The following is a 21,308-nucleotide window of genomic DNA, read 5'->3' on the forward strand; positions in this document are numbered from 1 at the left end:
CTTGCTGTGAGGCACGCGAACTACCTGCTGTGCCACCGTGCAGCCCCCAACAGTATCATATACAGTATAAATAGGTTACCCTGTTTCCCTCTCAGCTCGTCTCCTGGTGTCTTTTTTTGTGCCACGTAGGCTTTGATTTCAGTGTGTCCAATGGTCTCTGTAAACTTTTTTGACATGGTCTGTAAGAAATGAAATGCTACTAAATTTACTCGGGGTTCACCAAATAATTCATGTTGTGTAAGATAGGTGTCAATGAGGATGCTAATGAAAATAATTGAAAAAGAGCAATATTTTTGTGTGTTAACAAGCTAATACAATAGCATTTTGCCCAACCCAAACAATATTCAGGCATGCTTACCAATTGCTAGCTTCACTTTGCCTTTGTCAAGGCTCTGTCTTTTCTCCCCTATAATCCCCTTTTTTCCTGTGATGGAGCACGTCGCCATCTCTTCCACAGTGAAAATGGAGTCCATCACAGTCCTGCTTCTTGTAGCCATCACACCTTTGAGCATAATCCAAGGCGGTTCGATTCATTAAATCCCTTACAGACTCGTTCTGCAAAGATGAAGAAATATTAGAATACATCCATGTACTCCCAGAATGCAAAAAAGTCCAGTTCTCAAAGGTGTGGCATTGGCATGGGTGCTGGTGAGAAAAAAAGATTTGACTGAACTTTTTCTTCACTGGGGTTCAGGTTGTGTGGTGAAGCTTATGTTTGCATCCCACATGTGCAATGTGTAGGTGTAAGGCCTAAATTAGCAGCTAGCTATTGCTGAGTTTCTAATAAGCAGTCTTAAAAATATAGGAATTATTTGAAATCATCATTTTGGCACAAATAGTCTATGTAGTATTACTGCGTGGTGATGAATGAGTATGTGCTCAGTCTATTCAAAACAGGGTTAGAATTTATTTATATTTTAAATATAACTAAATGTTGTTTCTAGAGCGTTTACAACAGCAAAGTTAAAAGTTAAAACAGCATATTTAGATAACGCAAAGCCTCGTTGTAAAAATGTAATATGTAAATATGTGGCTGTCGCCGGGGTCATTTCACGGTGTCGTTATGAATCTCATTCAAAAGGAGTTCTGCTCTCTAACATTTCTGTCAAGGCAGGTTTTTAGCAATGCAATCGTCACACATGGCCTTGTGATACTTTTTAAAGCTACAGTAGAAAGGTACGTCACACATGGCCTTGTGATACTTTTTAAAGCTACAGTAGAAAGGGTCATTCAACACAATACGTGACTGTCAAAACAGGTCCAGACAACCGCCGTACTGTTCCTCTTTGACACTTAAGTCACCTCTGGCTCTTTGGTGTTCAGTTCTGGGGGGGAGGGGAGCTGGCAACTAGCGTGCCATCACCAAACATTAATTAGAAGAAATGAAAAGACAGCAGAATTTAAGTATAGAAGATCAATTCATTGCTTACAAGAGGATTTGGGCAGGCCAAATATAGTGAATGTATGGGAAACACTGCATGGTCCACAAATGAAATCATTTCTACTGACTATGTAAGTGATACCTTTGTCTAATTGAGTCGTCACTTATTATAGTTGTAGTATTACTATTATAATATTGTCATGGAAACAGGTTCAAGGTTACTGCAAGGGCTCCCCTCCATACTAACCCTCTTGCAGTTGAAGGTTCAACCTTCGCAACCACCTGATCTCCTTATCCTTGTCATTTATCCACTCCTCAAGCTCCTTTAGGTCATTTTTGTAGTCCCTCTATCAGGAGAGAAAGAGAAGATAAAGAAAGAAGAGGCTTAAATGGATGGAGAACTTTGGTAGTATCTCGTGATGTACTGTAGGCCCAAAATCTGTGATTCTCTGTTATCTGTTGCTCTGGTTGGCACAAGTGGAGAAGGCGTGTTGTAATCCTGCTGAAATGTTTTCAAGCAAATTGCTTTCTCTATGTCATTAAACAAACAAGTGCAACACCAAAATCAGGTCTGAAAAATTGCACACTTGTTCATTCAAACTGAATGGAAACCTGAACTTTGGCAAACATTACTGATGACAGGAAGATCATTGAGTGAATATACTAATATTTTTGGAATCTGCAGACTTCAGATTATGTGCAACATGTTTTGTGTTGGGCTGGGACCACTTATGGCACTACCAATTAATTTAATAAGTATCGATGGTAACAGGCATGAAATCGGTAAGTAAACATTTTTTGGTTTTCCCTTAATTGCTGATTCTGCCTTTATTTGCTGCCTTTCCTCACCTTCTGTCTCTCTCCTTCTCCCCTCCTCCCTCCATCCTTCACCCCCCCCACTCACACACACACACACACACACACACACACACACACACACACACACACACACACACACACACCTGGATGAGTCCCATGCAACAAAACTGAAGTATAGCTTTGTCCAGAAATCCGCCGTCAAAGAATCCATTGTCTCTGATGTCTGCAAACAAGGACATCCAGAACTCCACACACTGGTTGCGTAGAAAACCCCACCAATACTCGATCCGTTGATTGGCTTGCTCCCTCCAAGTAGCTGTCAACTGTGCCGTCTGGATGAATTGGGACGAGGAACCACTGAAAGTCTCTAACATGGCCGTTTTCGGTCCCGAGGTCGCCTCTCACAATCCTAGGGCAGCCCCCTAAACGTTGCACCGCATCAACGTAATAACCTCCAGTCAACTTTGGGTCACTACTTGTGGTATAGACGTTAAGCCAGATTATTTTTCGAGAAAACCCGTCGATGCTTCCGTTGATACAAAAGCCATAGGGCTTCAGTTTATCGTATGAGTCCACGTGCCAAATGAAGTTCGGACCTCTCGAGAAGTACCTCCGTCGTCTTAGGCGTCTCGTTTGTCTTAATGTGACTCCTCTTGGATCCAGCTCCTTCAACACCAACCGCACATCGTCCTTCTTTACTCGCAGTCCATGTTCTCTACACTTAGCATACATCCACCGGTACCCATGAAGCTGGCCAGAGTACTGTAGTTCATTGTGGATGAAATCAACCAAGACCGAAAGATCACAGTACTCTTTCTGACGAGAAAGTCCCCTTGCGCTGAGCAATCTTTTCAGGTGTCTCTCACTTATATCATATCCATGTTTATGGCTAAGAACTGATTTAATGTCTTTGTATGTTAACTCCATACCAAAATAAAAATCAATAAACTTCTCCCACGGATGATCTGTGTGCTCCTCGTCCTCCATCGTTGTGCATCTATTTTACTTCCGGTTCACTGACACAGGAAAACTTCTGGTTCACTGACACAGAAAAACATTGCGAGATCTCGCAAAAAAAAAAAATTCCCTCCATGTCCCTTAGGGGGCTCCGTATTGTGCCTCCTCAGAGGGGGGCAGATTCTATCATTGCGGGAACGGTGGATTCCCAGTCGTTCGATTCTGAGGCAGCGGTTTGGCCAACGCTCATGTTATGCTAATGTTAGCCAGCCCGTGGGTCGACAACTTCTGGCGTTGACATTACATGTATGTCCTGGACAGCTTCCACGTCAACATTATCCACCAACGTAACGTAGTAACGTTACTAGTAACACTAACGTTACTATTGCTAACTAGCTAATCGACTTCATTTCTCTTAATTCACGGCATCACTTCACGGCATCACTTCACTAACAGCTCACGGAGACAGCTCAGCCCACAGCTATCAACGCGATAACAGCTGAGCTGTGATTGGTGCCTTGAGCTTCGCATTGCATGCAGGGAGTAGTAGTTTTATTGCATGCCTGAAAGCCATGAAACAAAACGATACAGTTTTCTTAAAGAACATGTAGCAGAACCGGCCTTTAACTGACCCCTTCTTTCCCTCCTTTACTGGTGATACTCAAGGAAAATGGAGGTGTAAACCCGCCAACCGATTGAATTATAGACCATCTGGTTTACCTATAATGCAATCTGATTTCGAAGAGAGACAGGAAGTCTGGCTCAGTAAACTACTTTACTAACACACTGAAGAAAGAGAGCCAAAAGGTCAACGCCTATCTCTAAACCAGGATGTCCCACTCTATGCTAATTACTCCCCCAATAGCCCGAGGACTCCATACAACAAGACTGCCTGAAGAGACAAATGGCAGGCCTCAGAGGAATCCACAAACATCAGCAAATGCTGATGGGTCGTAAACCGGACATCCCTTGAAGCAACTAGTGACTCATGTTCGTGTGATTTTCTTCAACACTCCAAGATAACCAGATTTTATGTTAAACTTAACTTTTCATGTTTTCAACTTGCAGGACTCGGGGTACGCATAATATTGATGTTTTTCCCGTATCTCTGACCTGAAGTATGACCAAGTTGTGATTTTAATGGTTTTATAAAAGTTTGTATGAATTGTCACCACAAAACTATACTGCCATCCAGAGTTTCCTAACCGTCAGATTGAATATGCTTGACTTGGTACATTTATCGATAAGTAACCATAATCGTGATAATCATTTTTGACAAATATAATCTGCCTCTCTTTATTCCTACCTTTATTTTTGTATTAGTTATTCATTGAGTTATTATACCTGTTGGGATAAAACTGTACCATGATTATCATTTAATGTTTTCACCCAACCATAGAAAGTGTCTAATGCATGCTGTGAACAATGTTGAAATGCCATTGAAAATTGGTCATTGAAATTATATGTGATTGACCATAGTGAGAAGCAGATGAGCCCCTCGTATGATTCTTTGATTAGTTCAGCTCCATGAGGCGAGATTACACCGCGCGTCACAAAGAGTCTCACGTGATTCGATGGCCTGCCTTTCGACACGCCCCAGAGCGACCTTTAAAAACTGCGTGTAGTGCACGATACAGTCAGTAGATTTTTGGTTTTCAGTTTTTTTTTAGTTCCGTCTAAGTTTGTGTTAGTTAGTTAGTTAGTTTTGTTTTGTAGTTCTTTTGTTTTCTTTTTCACGTCTAGTTACCCTCAGCTGAGTTCTTTTCTTTACCTTTGTCTTAAGTTTTGCACAGTCGTTTTGCTCCTTAAGTTTTCGTCTTCGAGCTACTCCAAGCCATTCCGAGTAGCGTAAATTATCCTCAGAAGACGTATTCCTATAATTTGCCGTAAGCTTCAAAGTTAACTTCCTCTTTAGCCCAACGTTTTGTTTTGTTTTCATTAGTAAATTTAGGCAAGTAATACTAATTTTGTAGCCTTCTTCGACTGGCCATCGAAGAGACTCTTAATTTGTACTATCAGTCTAAAATAATCCGTCACGGACTCAACCGAACCAAACCCTGCGGCCAGCTGTTGATCCTTGGTCCGGTTCACAACCATCCGGAGCAGTCCATCATCTGTAACCGACCGCCGAATCAGTTCCAGAGACGCCCCGTTCAGTACCAGCTCGTCATCTTGGAGGCCTGGGCCTTCCACTAGACCACCAAGCAGATCGAGCCACGGACGAACATCTGGAACGTCTTCGAGCCAGTTCGGAGCAGAGCACAACGGGACGCCAGCAACCAAGTAGGCACGCTAAGCGGGTTTGAATAAGAGTTGGTCCGTGAGGTTAAGAGTAGGTCAATTCGTCCAAATTCTCTCCATTAATCGTTCATTCCCTTAACTCTGCGTTCGCGTCCCCATTATTCCCTTTCGACTGCCTCTCACTATCGCCAATTTATTTACCATTGTTTTGCCATAAGTTTCTTGTGTGTTCTGTCATATCACCTCCCATCTTCTGTGTTATTATTCATGGTACATTACCCATTATCCACAATTCTGCTTAATAAATGATATTTTGATTTAAGTCCTGGTTAGACGGTGTCCTTTTGAACTGAATATCTACGATCCCTGTATCCAGAATTTACACTTCAGGTTATCAGACTGGTTTACTGTTAGTTCATTCGTTAGTATTTTATCAGCGTTATAGCAGTTAATTTCTGCAGTCCTTCTTAGCTGAGGAAGGTGGTGCCCCGACATTTTATCAACGAATGCAACATCAAATTAAGGTAGTACACACTACAAACAACAACTTTTGATATAACGTTGTGGTAGCATTGCCTGTAATCTGAGCGATCACCTGTGAGGTGTTTTTTTTCCATTTCGCATACATTTATAATTGCCCTCAACATGCTCGTTCCGCGTCCTGGACAAGCCCTGTTGATGTATTTTGTGTTTGAGAAGAACTTCTCCAGATTAGAAAACTGACTTCCCAATTATTCCAGTTTGGATTTCTACAACATATGGAACGTAAGGAATTACCTTTTTGTCTATCACAAGAGTTCACCCTAAAAAAACAAAACAAAACAAAAAAAAAACCTGACAACTTTGCCTCTCTTAAAACAGGAGGTGCGTTGAAATTCGAGCTGTTACACACACACACACACACACACACACACACACACACACACACACACACATACATACAAATATATGTATGTGAGTGTACACACACACACATATATATACATACACATACACATACGTACACACACCCACACACACACACACCCACACACATATGTATATATATATAATTTTTTTGTTTGTTTGTTATTTTTGCCTATACGTTAACCAATGTAGAACTTAATTGCCAGATTCTTGAACAGGCCTTGGTGTCTCTTGAAAGCGATGAGATGGCCTTAGCCATAATAAAGGATAAAGTTGAACACAATAACAAAATAATGAATCAGAAAATTGCAATATTAGGGGTTATTTTATAGTGTGGTCAGCTAACACATTCAATAATGCCTAACCAGCTGTTAGTAATATGATAGTGTAAGGTTATGCTGTAAGGTTATCTGTACGTTGTAGCTAGGTTAGTGGACACAGTATCTTGCTTGCTAGAGATGAAACATTAACAAGTTCCCTACAGACCACTACTATACCTTACCATTTTGTTGTTTGACTTAACGGTAAGTAATAATAAGATGGGTGCAATTGATCATAAATACTTATAGCACTAACGTTGAATTGTTCATAATTGATTCACTTACCTTTTACACTTAGTATCTGGGACAGAAAAGCTTTCCAGCCGCCTTTAGGCGGCTTTACTCCAACCGCCCCATGTTCAACCAGGCCAATCCTCTTCGGGTCACTTAACATTGTTTTGTCTTTCACATTTCTCTCCAATCCCACACTTCCACAGTCCTTTGATGACAACACTGACAGCGATGGGACAGGCGAAAGTTTGGACTCGAGGTGAATTTGCATTTCAAACAGCTTAACAGCTCAGAAATCACTTTGGCCTCATAAGCACACCTCATGTCTTTTGCCATTGCTCTGAGAGGTCAGCCTAGTCATGTTATCTAACATGAGTCATGAGGGATGCTTATGAAGCCAAGTAGTTAGTTATCTATTATAAAATGTTTCTTTTTCTTTTTTTATTTAAGCAACCCAGTGGACACGCTGTAGATGACAGCGATGAGGAACAGGGGAGGATGAACAATGAACCTGAAAAAGTAGGTTCACTCATTCTGTATTTTATGTGTATTCTCATAATGATTAAGACTTAGCCCCACTTTGAAATAATGCTACCTATTGTCTCCTCCCAGCAGTCCCTTGATGACCACAGGGACAGAGACAGCAATGGCATGGCCGCAAGTTTGGACTCACTTCGAGGTGAGTTTGCATTTTAAGTTTTCACTTTAAAAGCGGAGTAATCAAACGTGATGTTCTGGGGGACCTCTCAGAACCAAGGACAGAAAACATGAGTGGTAGTTGTGCTAACAGGGCTAGAAATTGATTTACAGTATTTATTCATCATCATCATCATCATCATCATCATCATCATGGTGGTGATGGTGGTGATGGTGGTGATAACGGCTCAACTTCTGATTCTGAACACATGGTAGGATCATTTTTGATACCAATCTGATTAGAGATATGAATCAAATCCTTGTTGAAGTTCAATCACTTCCTGTAAAATATCAGCTGTTGTGGTTCACACTACATGCAGTTGGATAATCTTTATTATAATATATCCCAAATTTGCACAGTAAAGCCATCAAACATTTTGTCCTTGTACCATTGTTAGCTTGGAATGGGTACTGGGAATGGCTGAGCAGGATTCCAAATAATGACAATTTCTGATAATGTACTAATAACTCATAACACTCATAACAACCACTAGTTCTGAATATCGTGCCATCATAGAGCCAATGGTCAACATTTAGTCAATATTTTACGGCAGCCCCCTGACACTTCACAGCTGGAATTCAGATTCTTGATTCTTCTGCCAATAGCAAGCAGTTTAATTTATGATGTCACAACATTTCATACTGCCTCTGAAAGAGGGTGGGGGTGCCTCTGCTGCCAAGAGGCCAAATGGTTCGATCACATCTCCTACTTTAACCACATTACAGGAGCTATAACTAATAGGGATCCTGTTTTTAATTCCAGGTTAATGATGACATAATGAGGTCCCCACTTTACAGAGGAGCATCTGTTAATCTTGGACAAACCATCCTACTTTTGATGGCTTTTGCTGGAGCAGTAGGATTGACACAAGATGGTCTGCAAACACTTCTCCAAATTGTGATACTTCTTCTACCACAAACTTTCCTCTTGCCATCCACCAAATATCTGCTCAAAACTGTTCAAAACAGGGAAATATGATTTTCATGTATGTTGGCCAAACTGCTTTTGTGCTTTGGAAAACAATGCATGCAAGACCTGCCATCAGGTATTTGACAAAAATGAACTAACGAAAAATGGTAACTTTGTCTTACCTTATCCCTTGTTGGCCAACTGAAACATGTCCTAGAGATTCTAAATCTTGGAAAGTTCTTTCAATACATACAGTACTGCATTACTTTCAAGACTACACCTGGTGTCATTAGTTCATACTTTAGTCCAGCTCCACTAACTCATTCAGTCAAAATAAAATATTTTTAAATGCCTACCATCTTTGTAGTGTATGTATTGCAATTATACAGAATCTATATGTATTTATCATTTATTGATATTGCTTTGTGTTTGTCAGTACTCAAATTACTGCACTTGTTTAAAATGTTATGGCGAGACCTTGAAAATGTGCAGTATTTCTCACATATGTGACCTGCCACGAGAAAACCAGCAACAAGTCGGCCTGGTACAAGTTGTGTAAACAAAGAAAAATCTTTTTTTCACATGTGTGATAACATGGGGTATCACATGTGATAACATGATACCCATGTGGTACCACATGTTATCACATGTGGACACAAGTGGACACATGTGGTAACATGTGTTTCACCTGTATCCATATGTGACTACATGTGGACACAGGTGAAACACATGGGAAATTAGTGTGGTTTTTCTGTAAGGGTGTGGCGATGGTATGGTATGGTATGGTAACATGATTTCCACATGTGCTCCATATGTTACAACATGGTAAAATGTTTGCTACATGCACTCCACATTAGCACATATTAACAACATGTGGAAACACATTTTCCAAATGTGCTCTATATGGTACCACATGTTACCATGTGCCTCTGTGGGAAAAACACATTTAAGGTATTAGTCAGCATCTCATCAAGCTCACGTCTGCATTTTGACCCATGCACGCACGCACGCACGCATGCACACACACACACACACACACACACACACACACGTTTTACATGTGTCCACATGTAGTAACATGTGGTACCACATGTTACTATGTGATAACATGTGGTATCACATGTGATAACATGGTACCCATGTGGTACCACATGTTATCACATGTGGACACAAGTGGACACATGGTAACACGTGTTTCATCTGTGTTCACGTGACCACATGTGGACACAGGTGAAACACATGGGAAATTCGTGTGGTTTTTCTGTAAGGGCTGGGAAGATCCGACCACAACCTGGTTCATCTACTCCCTGTGTACAAACCTCTCATGGACAGGCAACCAGCTGTGTCCCGCACAGTGAAGAGATGGTACGACTCAGCAGCTACAGGCCAGTGGCACTAACATCCCACCTAATGAAGACCCTAGAGCAGCTGGTCCTTGTTCATCTCCGCCCCTTGGTGAGCCCATCACTAGATCCACTTCAGTTTGCCTACCAGCCTGGCATTGGGGTGGACAACACCGTCATCTTCCTCCAACACCGAGCTCTCTCGGACACCTGGGAGTACTGTGAGAATCATGTTTTTTGATTTCCAACCAACCGTCTACAGTATGTGAGGACCCAGGACTGTGTGTCCGACATGGTCGTCTGCAGCGCGGGGGCCCTGCAGGGAACGGTCCTCACTCCGTTCCTTTTCACCCTCTACACTGCAGACTTCACATACAACACACCCACCTGTCACCTGCAGAAGTTCTCTGACGACCCTGCAATTGTTGGCCTCATCACAGATGGGGATGACAGAGAGTACAGAGAACTGATGCAGGACTTCATGGACTGGTGCCAGTGGAACTGACTCCAGATCAACGCAGGGAAAAGCAAAGAACTGGTGGTGGATTTCCACAGCCGAACACTCTGCCCCCTGACACTGGTGAACATCCAGGAAATGGACATCAAGATGGTGACATGTTATAAAATCCTGGGTGTTCACCTGAACAATAAACTGGACTGGACTCACAACACAACCGCACTTTACAAGAAAGACTTTATCTCTATCTGCTCAGGAGACTGAGGTCATTTGGAGTACAGGGGGCACTCCAAATGACACTCCATCTTTTATGGAGTGGTCTGCTGGGGGAGCAGCATCTCAACAGCTGACAGGAAGAGACTTGACAAACTGATCAAGAAGGCCAGCTCTGTCCTGGGATGCCCCCTCGACTCAGTGGAGGTGGTAGGAGAGAGGAGGATGATGGCTAAGCTGTCATCCATGATTGAGAACGACTCCCACCCCCTGCAGGACACTTTAACAGCACTGGAGAGCTCCTTCAGTGACAGACTGCTTCACCCAAAGTGTGTGAAGGAACGCTATTGCAGGTTCTTCCTTCCTGCAGCAGTCAGACTCTACAATCAGCAATGCTTTCAGTAGACCATACACTCACAAGAATTTCAATATGACTGCACTATAATACACACTAACTGTGTTCATTCATCTTCAATTCATCAATCTTATCTGATTTAAAATATGCCAACAACATTTCAAGCCAATAAAAAGTATTATGCACTTACTTACTACACCTCTTCCCATAAAATATGCTTGCACTGATGGATGCCATTTTCCTTCATGAAAAACGAAAGGTACTGTGAGGGAATTTTCTATCACAGGCCTTCTGTACAGTTAGGCACCCAGAGGTTTCAAGGTTGGACAACACAGAGACATCAGACAGAGACACGTTAACAAAATATTTAGAGACTATGCTAGCAGACAGCAGATAGGAAGTCTCTCCCCCTGTTCTTACTACGAAGGTAGCCAAGGTCTAATAGATAAACTGTACAGACCAGTAGACCAGACCAATTCTAGGAGGATTGCTCAAGTTCACATTTTAACAAGGGATTAGGTCAAAGTATCCTCAGTTAGAGGGTTGGAGGTCAGGGCATATGTAAGTACAGTAGAGGGTAAGTATAGAACAGCCGTAATAGGGAATAGTTCAAAGGGTAGAAAGGAAAACACAGTGTGTTACTAACTTAGCTCCTTCCCCGGAGTCTCTGTGCTTTGTCGTCTTGCAGGTTCCCATGGACAGTGGCTGAATCTGGATTGTGGATTGCAGCTGCGTCTCCTGCCTTGGCCCTGCCTGACATTCACTGCAACTGCTACTGCTATTATTACATCCACTGTCACTGTTACTGTGATTGCATGTCTGTCTCTTTGTCTCTCTGTCTCTCTCTCTGTCTCTCTGACTGCATTTCTGTCTGTCTGTCTGTCTGTCTGTCTGTCTCCCTCTCCCTCTCTTGCTCTTCCTCTCTCACCCAACCGGTCGGGGCAGATGGCCGCCCACCCAGAGTCTGGTTCTGCTCGAGGTTTCTGTCTGTTAAAAGGAAGTTTTTCCTCGCCACTGTCGCCAAGTGCTTGCTCATGGGGGAATTGTTGGTTTCTTTGTAGATAAAAGAGCTTGGTCTGTACCAGCTCTATATGGAAATTGTCCTGAGACAACTTCTGTTGTGATTTGGCGCTATACAAATAAAATTGAATTGAATTGAATTGAAATGTGACATTGAGGGAATTAATACACCCCATTAGAAAGGACATCTTGAGAATTTGGTGTGGCACTACCTCGGTTCACTTGTGGGCATTGTTTTGCGCATCAGCTTCTCCTTGATGCATCAAGCCTGCTATAAATACTTCTGTACAAGTCATCTGAAGTCTCCTGGTGAACTCCTTCCTTCAGCTAACAAGAATTTCCACCACAGGTACCAAGGCCCCATCCCTTCACATTTGGTATCATTGAAAAGCCCTACATGTTCTCTGTAGATAGCAAAAGGAGTTAATTCAGTAGTATGCAGTGGGTGGGGGATATTAAGGTTTACAAATGTCCTCCACAGAGGACAAATTTGAACTACTGGTAGCCAGGAGGATCATGCCATCTTAGATTATATTCCTTAATTACAGCCACATTAGCTCCACAAATAAGACAACTGGGTTTACTGGCAATGTCAGTAAACATACACTACTCACAAAAAGTTAGGGATATTTGGCTTTCAGGTGAAATTTATGGAAAATATACAAATAAATAAATAAATAAATCACGCTACAGTGATATTATATCATGAAAGTAGGACATTTAAGTAGAAGCATGCAATGGTGATTTCCTCATCTCAAACAATTTATTGAAACAGCCAACAACAGTGGTGGGTATACCACAACAAAAAAAAAAAAGTCAATGTCTCAGTTACTTGTCATGTGCCCTTGAGCATCAGTTACAGCTTGACAATGACGTCTCATGGTGTTCACACGTCGACTTATTGCCTGCTGAGGGATGGCATCCCACTCTTTTTGAAGAGCGACCCTCAGGTAATTGAGGTTCTGGTGTACAGAGTTACAAGCCTCTACACAGCGACTCAGCTGATCTCATAGGTTTTCTATGAAATTCAGGTCTGGAGAAAGTGCAGGTCACTCCATTTGAGGTACCCCAGTCTCCAGCAAGCTTTCCCTAATGATGCGACCTCGATGAGCTGGAGCATTGTCGTCCATGAAGATGAAATTAGGCCTGTGTTGTTCATGCAGGGGCACAATGACTGGATTAATGATGTTATTCAGGTAGTATGGGCTTGTCACTGCACCATTCACAAAGTGTAAGGCAGTTCTGTATTGACTAGACACACCTGTCCATACTGTAACACCACCACCAAAGGCTTGTCTGATGACAACAGTGGCTGATGCATAATGTTCTCCTTGACGTCTCCAACATCTTTATCGGCCGTCATTTTTGCTCAATGTGAATCGACTTTCATCAGAGAACAGCACTGAGGCCCACGGTGGTCCACGGTGGCATGGTGGAACGGTGGTAACGCTGTTGCCTCACAGCTAGAAGGTCCCGGGATCGAACCTCGCTGTGGGTGCCGGGGGTGTGTCCTCTACCATGCCTTCGGTGCCTGCTGCTTGAGGAAAGGGGCCTTTTTGTGTGGAGTTTGCATAGTTCTCCCTGTGTTCACCTGGGGTATCCTCCTTAAAATACCCCAACTAAAAACATGCAAGTAGATCACCACCTGACCAGTGGTGACGAAAGAGATTGGGTCCCCTGGTGCCAGTTGGATGGCAGCCCACCACTCCTGGTCTGCCGTGAAGGAAGGTGACCAGGATGAGATAAAGGCGGGGGACAAATTTCACCAAATCTGCATGGCGTGTGTGATGTAGTTGTTGTGTGACTAATAAAGGGGATTGTCCCTCTGATTCTTCTTCTTCTGGTCCCTCGTTCAGCGTAAATGCTTCCTGGCCCATGCAAGACGATGACGCCCATGCCTGGTGGTGTGGTCAGGTACCCTTGCAGGTCGTCTAGCACACAGACAACGCTAATGTAGACAGTTTCAAATTGTCTGACATGACACTTGGTTGCCTCTCACCTCCCTTAATTCTGCCTGTAGTTGAGTGGCATTCATCATCCGGTGCCGCAGGGCACTGTTCATAATGAAGTGGTCATCAGTATTTGATGTGGCCAAAGGATGTCCACTTCTATGCCTTTCAGTGACTCTTCCAGTCTCTCTGAATCTCTTTTGCAACCTGCTGATGAAGCTCTGTGACACTAAGTGTTAAGCAGTGCGTTGTTATTGTTTGTTATGTTTTTCTGCATTTTGTGTTGTGTGTGAGTTTTCCTTCCAGTTCTGCAGTGGAGGCCTGGTGGCCTGGCTGTTTGGAGGGCAGACAGTGCACCTGATGCTCATCCACTGATTCTCTCTCGATTTATGCAGCGTGGCAGAGATGTCTTGCTGCCAGATTGTTCAAGCTTCATGCTAGACTTTCCAGCCATTTCTAGTCTCTCGTATTCATAGTAATCCTAGTCTTGTTCCTTGTCGCCTGTGAACATATCTAGTTTGAGTTTGGTTTATTATTATAGTGTGTTTCCCTAGCTTTGTTGTCTTGTTATAGTTGTGCGTTTGTTCCTACCCGCTAGCCACGGTGTAGTTGAGTGTTTTGTTTAAAGATTGTTTTTGTGTTTTGGAGATTGTGTTTTTGTTTGTTCTCATTTATACAATTGCATATGTTTTTTTTTTGTTTTTTTTTGTTCCTGTTAATACACGTTTTTTTGTTTTAAACAGCTCCCTTCGTTTCCATGTTTTGTGTCTGCTCCTTGGGTCCCATTTAAATTTAAATTCATTACCAAATCATAACACTAAGCTCAGTGGCCACTTCCTCTTGAGAACATCCTGTTTGAAGCCTTGCAATGGTGAGCTACTGTTCATCAGTTGTTAGGTGTCACCTTGGTCTCATGATTTCAAAATATGAACTGCATGATGAAGAGGACTGTTTAAATACCAATTCTAATTGAACCAGGAAATTATTGGTCAATTCATGGATCTGACACCTGTTGTGAATTTTGCTGTTCAGCACGTTGTTAGAGAACAGCACGTTGTGCAGCAAGTACTGAAACATTGAACAGTTGGATATCTACATTCAAAAGTTTAGAGAAGGTCAAATTAAAAAAGCCGAATATCCCTAACTTTTTTGTAGTAGTGTATATACTCAGCCCCCCACTGATTTGAAAAGGCTCTGTTTTCAGAGTCAACTTTTCTTTTGGCCATTGTTAGGGGCTAGCTTTGACTTGAAGGTCTGCCTCACCAATCTGCCCTCCTTCACTGGTGAACTGGGTCTGCTGAGTCTTACTCAGATAAGATACTTTTCACCAGATTGTTCTGTTATGTTTCAGGTAGGAATTGGACTCAATAGCAGACACACAGACATGGAGTAAGGGAAAATAGAAATTTACTGAATGTGCATAGAGGTAACTTGTAGCTGGGAAGTCCAGGGAACAGCGTGTGAGGCATGAGGTAATGAAGTGGGGTGGAATTCCTAGATATGCTATATACAGGGCTCAGGTGGAGTGAGTACTTACATGGCGGGCACGTGGTGATGGAGGCACAGGTGAAGTAAGGTGGTGGTGATAGAGGTATGGAGGCAGGTGGAGGCAGTAGGCTGGGCAGCATGTTAGCAGAGGTGCTGCTGTTGCTGGAGATAAATGCTGGGGAACTCACTTATCCACAACAAAGGAAAAGGGCTAACTGGTAGTAACACTGCGCAAAACTCTTTGCAATAACACTGAATCTTGAAGATTATGCATGTAGTGTAACTAGGGGAACTACCTTAATTTGATGTTGCATTCGTTGATAAAATGACGGGGCACCACCTTCCTCAGCTAAGAAGGACCGCAGAAATTAACTGCCATAAGCTGATAAAAATTACTAACGAATGGACTAACAGTAAACCAATCTGATAATCTGAAGTGTAAACTCTGGATACAGGGATCGTATATATTCAGTTCAAAAGGACACCGTCTAACCAGGACTTACATCAAAATATCATTTATTAAGCAGAATTAGGGATAATGAGTGATGTATCAGGGATAATAAGACAGAAGATGGAAGATGATATGACAGAACACACAAGAAACTTATGGCAACACAATGGTAAATAAATTGGCGATAGTGAGAGGTAGCTGAAAGGGAATAATGGTGACGCGAACGTAGAGTTAAGGGAATAAACGATTAACGGAGAGAATTTGAACAAATTGACCGTCTCTTAACCTCACGGACCAACTCAAACCCGCTTAGCGTGCCTACTTGACTGATGGCGTCCCGTTGTGCTCTGCTCCGAACTAACTCGAAGACGTTCCAGATGTTCGTCCGTGGCTCGATCTGCCTGGTGGTCTGGTGGAAGGCCCAAACACCAAGCTGAAGAGCTGATGTCGAACGGGGCTTCTCTGGAACTGGTTCTGCGGTGTCGGTTACAGATGAGGGACTGCTCCGGATGGTCGTTAGCCGGACCAAGGATCAACAGCTGGCTACAGGGTTTGGTTCGGTTGAGTCCGTGACGGATTATTTTAGACTGATAGTACAAATCAAGAGTCTCTTCGATGGCCAGTCGAAGAGGGCTACAAAATTAGTATTACTTGCCTAAATTTACTGATGTTAAAACTAAACGTTTGACTAAACAAAAAGGTTAACTTGGAAACTTCCGGCGAACTATAAGAATACGTCTTCTGAAGATAACTTACGCTACTCGGAATGGCTTTGAGTAGCTCGAAGACGAAAAAAACTTAAAGAGCACAACTGTGCAAAACTTAAGAAAAAGAACTAAAAGACGAAACTAATCGTAACGTAACATAATCTAAACAAAACTGAGAAACGCGCACTGAATTCATGCTGCGGCTGCAGACATTTAAGCCTTGCTCCTGGGGCGGGTCTAATGGGCCGGCCGTCGAACATGTGAGACGCTTTGTAACGCGCAATCGCCTCAAGGAGCTGAATTAATCAATGACTCACACGAGGGGCTCATCTGCTTCTCACTATGGTCAATCACATATAATTTCAATAACAAATTTTCAATGACATTTCAATGTTGTTCACAGCATGCATCAGGCACTTCCTATGGTTGGGTGACAACATTAAATGATAATCCTGGTACAGTTTCATCCCAACCTGTATAATGACTCAATATATAACTAGTACAAAAATAAAAGAAATAGAAAGAGATAAAGAAAGAAATAACAATAACGAAATAAAGAAAGGCAGACTATAATTGCCAAAATGATTATCTTCCTTATGATTGTTCCTTAATATAAGTGTCACAAAGCACAATCAACTTCAAACCCTACGAACCCTTAGATGGTAGAAAGGCTCCTTAGCAGAGCCTCAGGCAAATCTTTAAAACAAAGTTAGATTCACAGCTTGTAATGGGACATGGGAAAACATGGGCAGCATCCAGATCATGGGTTTAGTCCTGTGAATATATCCAGCGTTGATTCATACAAAGATGCAATTGTCAGGTATACCAAGAAACAAAGTCCTCCGGCTTACAAACAGTTCATTTCATGGTTGGCTACTTTGCAACCCATCAGCAGACTCGGTTTGTGGATTCAGTTGAAACCTGGCCTTTGTTCTTCCCAGTCAGCTTTACTGTATTGGGTCCTTAGGGCTATTGGGGGAGTGATTAGCGTTTGAGTGGGACACCCTGAATAGGTGATAGGCGTTAACCTTTTGGCTCTCCTTTTTCAACATGTGAGAAGAGTACTTCACTGAGCCAGACATACTGTCTCTCTCTTTGAAATCTGATTGCATTATAGATATACCATATGGTCTACTATCCAATCAGCTGACGGGCTTACGCCTCCGTTTCCCTTGAGTATCACCAGAAAAGGACGGAAGGAAGGGGTCAGTTGAAGGCTAGTTCTGCTACATGCATCATATAAAAAATGTGCAAAAAAACCCCAAACAAACCCGAATGACATTTTGTTGTTGAAATAACAATTGAAGTATACTTACATATATAATAGTTTTTTTAAACTATGGTTTAGCAAAAAATAAATAAAAAAAATACTGTTTTGAAGTTTGTGTGTTATTAACTGAATTTATATTGATACAAAAACCGGCACCTAACACAAAAGCAAATTCACACAAGCTCCAATGAAGAATGCATTTATTAAATGGCACTTCAGTCAACCAAGCAGGACAAAATCAGTACATTACATATTAACTAACTTTACAACAGTAAGTGTAAAGGCTTCACCTTTACTATGACCATAGTATTTATAATTGAATACAATAACTGTGACATTTGCACAGCCAAAATCTGAAAATTTACTGGGGCAGCCTACCAAGTTGGACCCAAATTGCACCCAGCCAGAATAGTATTCTTTCCTTTGCTTACAAATTGGAATAGAACTTAGGACAAATAGAGTCACTGTGAAAATTTGTCATTTTTGGAACAATACTTCTGGCATAAAGTTCAACATAGAATGAACGGCTGATACTTTGTCAGCTCTAAAATGATGTGATGTGAGAGGCTAGCCTTGAAACCAACACAAGAAAATTTCAACTTTAAGGTAACTGATAATTAACACATCAATGTTTGAGGGGCTATGGCACATTAAAGACATACTGATAGGGCCACATGTAAGCAGTTATGCATAAACATGGAAGGCATGCGTATAATGCTCTTTTCTAATAAAAAGAACTACACCCAGCAAAATCAGTCAATCAGTGTACTACACTGTGTGTTATTTTCTGTCATACAAGACAAAACTGTCAAACACCCAGCCACACAACATGTGGCCTCTGTATCTGCCATACCAATACAAGAAATTGGCAAACTTAACAGGCTTTGATCCTTGCAGTCTGTTTACATTCTTCAGATGTAATTAGATTGCTGCTCTATGAATACCACAAGGTTTTATTTTCTGGTAACCGTTTCTGTGTTAGGCCCATTACTTACTCCAATAGTTTCCCATAAAAAATGTATTAACAATTTGAACAAATAGTGCTGCATGGCAGACTGTGGGGAAAAAAAGATTTTGCTGCATGACTTGCGACACTCAGTTAAATGGCTATACTGGTTGTACATTTCTGACATGAAATATTTCTTCAAATCTACTTCTGCCTGACATTCAAAATATTAAAGAATTTAATATATTCAGAATTGCAACATGAACTCTGCCTGGTGTGTACAGTGTATGTATTTCCTCACTACACAATATCCATAGTGTACTGTTTTCAATTTGGTACATTTTCCATCTCTGTGTCTACCTGTGGGTAGGAACTGTATGTACAGGGTAACTCCAGCACTTATCCACAGGTCTGTGCAAGTGGTCAATGTGCCATTCCCTCCAAAACTGTAAACATGGCTCCAATTTTGTAACTCATATGACACCTGAGCATGTCAAAATTATCAGCATCCTTTTGAGAACCACCTAATCCAGTTCCCAAATGTACCGCTGTAGAAATCTGAGGGTTTTTTTCTCGGCTGGAGTCACTCGATTTCCAGTCAGCTTCAGGACCATCCAGCAAGTTTTTTTTTTTCTTTTTTTTTTCTCCATACATGACCTATATTTTTGTTCTTGTTATGGTAGTCCTTAGAGGTTGTCCTGCAACTACTGACATGTTATGTAGAGCATAGCATTTAGGTTGCTAAAACTTTGATTTTTAAAACACCTTCTGAAATGCAGATTTTCCAAGATTCATTTTTGTGTATCCGTATGAACATGTAACACGGACATCAACAATAAGATCACCTGAATTAGCGCATGCCTATTGTTGCTTTGTGTAATGAGCATGCACTTGTTATCAACTAACAACAACAATGGCGGACAACTGATTTGTTTATATTTGGTTAGCATTGCTAGGCCATATGCAAGAAAGGTGTTTGATAAATAAAGGTGAAGATACAGTTGTCAAATAACTATAAATAAGTAAATTATGAGCTATGATCATCTGTGTTTTTAAATTACTACCAATAAGGAAATAAACTGACTACGCATTGATGTATCATTGATTAACTTTGTTGCTGCCTGGCAAGCTTGTTTGAGTAGTTGGAATTGTTTTTGCATTCTTTTGTGTAGACATGTTGTGTGATAAAAGGTTATGTGTAACAGATTTTTTTAAATGGAGGGAAAAATTATCTGTTGAGAAGAATATCCATATACCTGTCATCAAGCTGAACTGTCAATCTCTATTGGACAGATTTTGGCTTTTCTTTTCAAATCTTTCTCTCACAAGTCCCCTAAAGTTATAGAGGGACAAACTAAATTACTATAATGCCCCTTCAATATTTTTGTTCAGGTATACTGTATAAGAGTATTGTTGAAAAATCGGTGTTTAATATTTAATATTAGTTGAATTGAATTTTGAATAACCAAATTTTCTGAAATATAACTATAAACCAAAAGTATATGTACTGCATTTCATTGTTTCATTCTTCTGTCTTTTACTCAGTTCATGGGCCTTGACAGTACTTTTACAATTCCATTTCAGATAAGTATTTATGTTTGTCCACCTGTCAATGTGTGGTGAGAACAATTCATAATAAAGATATGAATAAAGAATTTAAAAAAATGTAGAAATCATCCTGTCCACTTTATCCATTTCCTGAACTTTTCTCTGATCTTCATCTCATCATTTGCACTCCCAGTGTCCTGCATCCTCATAGTTTTGTCAGAGGTTTATGTGTTGGACCAGTCCACTGTTATCAGCATCACTCCTGAAACACAAAGAGGAACAAGGCCATTAAAACAGGCTATTTCAATCTTAGCTCAAGAACTGAGGAGTATGAGGCAGATGCCTACAGGAGGAAGCTGGAGGCCAAATTCCAGCAGAACAGAGTGTAGGATGTGTGTCCACAGGAATGAAGGTGATCACAGGGCTCAAGGCAAGAGACAGACGAGCAGCCACAAGAGGGCCAATGAACTAAATGATTTTTTTAACAGGTTTATCTCACAGTCAGGAGTGGTCTCACATTCTCCCACCCCCTCACATCTCACCACTGTCCACAACGGCTTCAATGACCTCCCTCTGCTCAAGCTTTCTCTCTCCAACCTCTTACCTCCCCTGGTGATGCCTCCCTTGGACTCAACTCCTACATCCCCTGCCATCCCCCACAGCACCTCTGACAGCTCCTGTTTTGAACATCTATTGGTAAAGTTTTCAAGGAATTCAAAATTGTCTTATCCCACACACTGTGCATAATACAATACATAATGACATGTATACATAATATTGTGACATTGGAATGTTAGTTACTGCCAAGGAGCACATCCTGGTTATTCAGCATTAGTAGCAGGGCCGGAGTGGGACTCATTTTCAGCCCTGGAGTTTCATGCCTCAGACCGGCCCACTTTAGATCACGACCTATTAATTTTAAAATCATGTAATTACAACCTTACATTTAAAGTCGACAATAGCGCACTGTAATTCAGTGTATTTTTCTAAAATATTTCCAATTCAATGCAAGTAAGGGTTGCTTCACAATGTAGATTTACATCAACATGAATGCACAACCTCAACATTCTTTACAACACATGCTTTTCAACAATATCTGA

General features: G+C 41.5%; 2 protein-coding genes across 3 annotated transcripts in view; both read right to left on the reverse strand.

Moving 5' to 3' along the window:
- Positions 1-21,308, reverse strand: part of rnf103 (ring finger protein 103) — a 452,442-nt gene that overhangs the window by 190,556 nt on the left and 240,578 nt on the right. The gene's annotated exons all lie outside the window — the stretch shown is intronic.
- Positions 17,899-21,308, reverse strand: part of atoh8 (atonal bHLH transcription factor 8) — a 35,618-nt gene continuing 32,208 nt past the window's right edge. For both annotated transcript variants that reach the window (XM_070962740.1, XM_070962739.1), the window contains exon 4: positions 17,899-20,470. In XM_070962740.1, the coding sequence (XP_070818841.1) occupies positions 20,465-20,470 (6 nt within the window). In that variant the 3' untranslated portion in view covers positions 17,899-20,464. The remainder of the gene's footprint in view (positions 20,471-21,308) is intronic.

The sequence above is a fragment of the Chaetodon trifascialis genome, chromosome 5 (assembly GCF_039877785.1).
Source record: "Chaetodon trifascialis isolate fChaTrf1 chromosome 5, fChaTrf1.hap1, whole genome shotgun sequence".
Lineage (NCBI taxonomy): Eukaryota > Metazoa > Chordata > Actinopteri > Chaetodontiformes > Chaetodontidae > Chaetodon > Chaetodon trifascialis.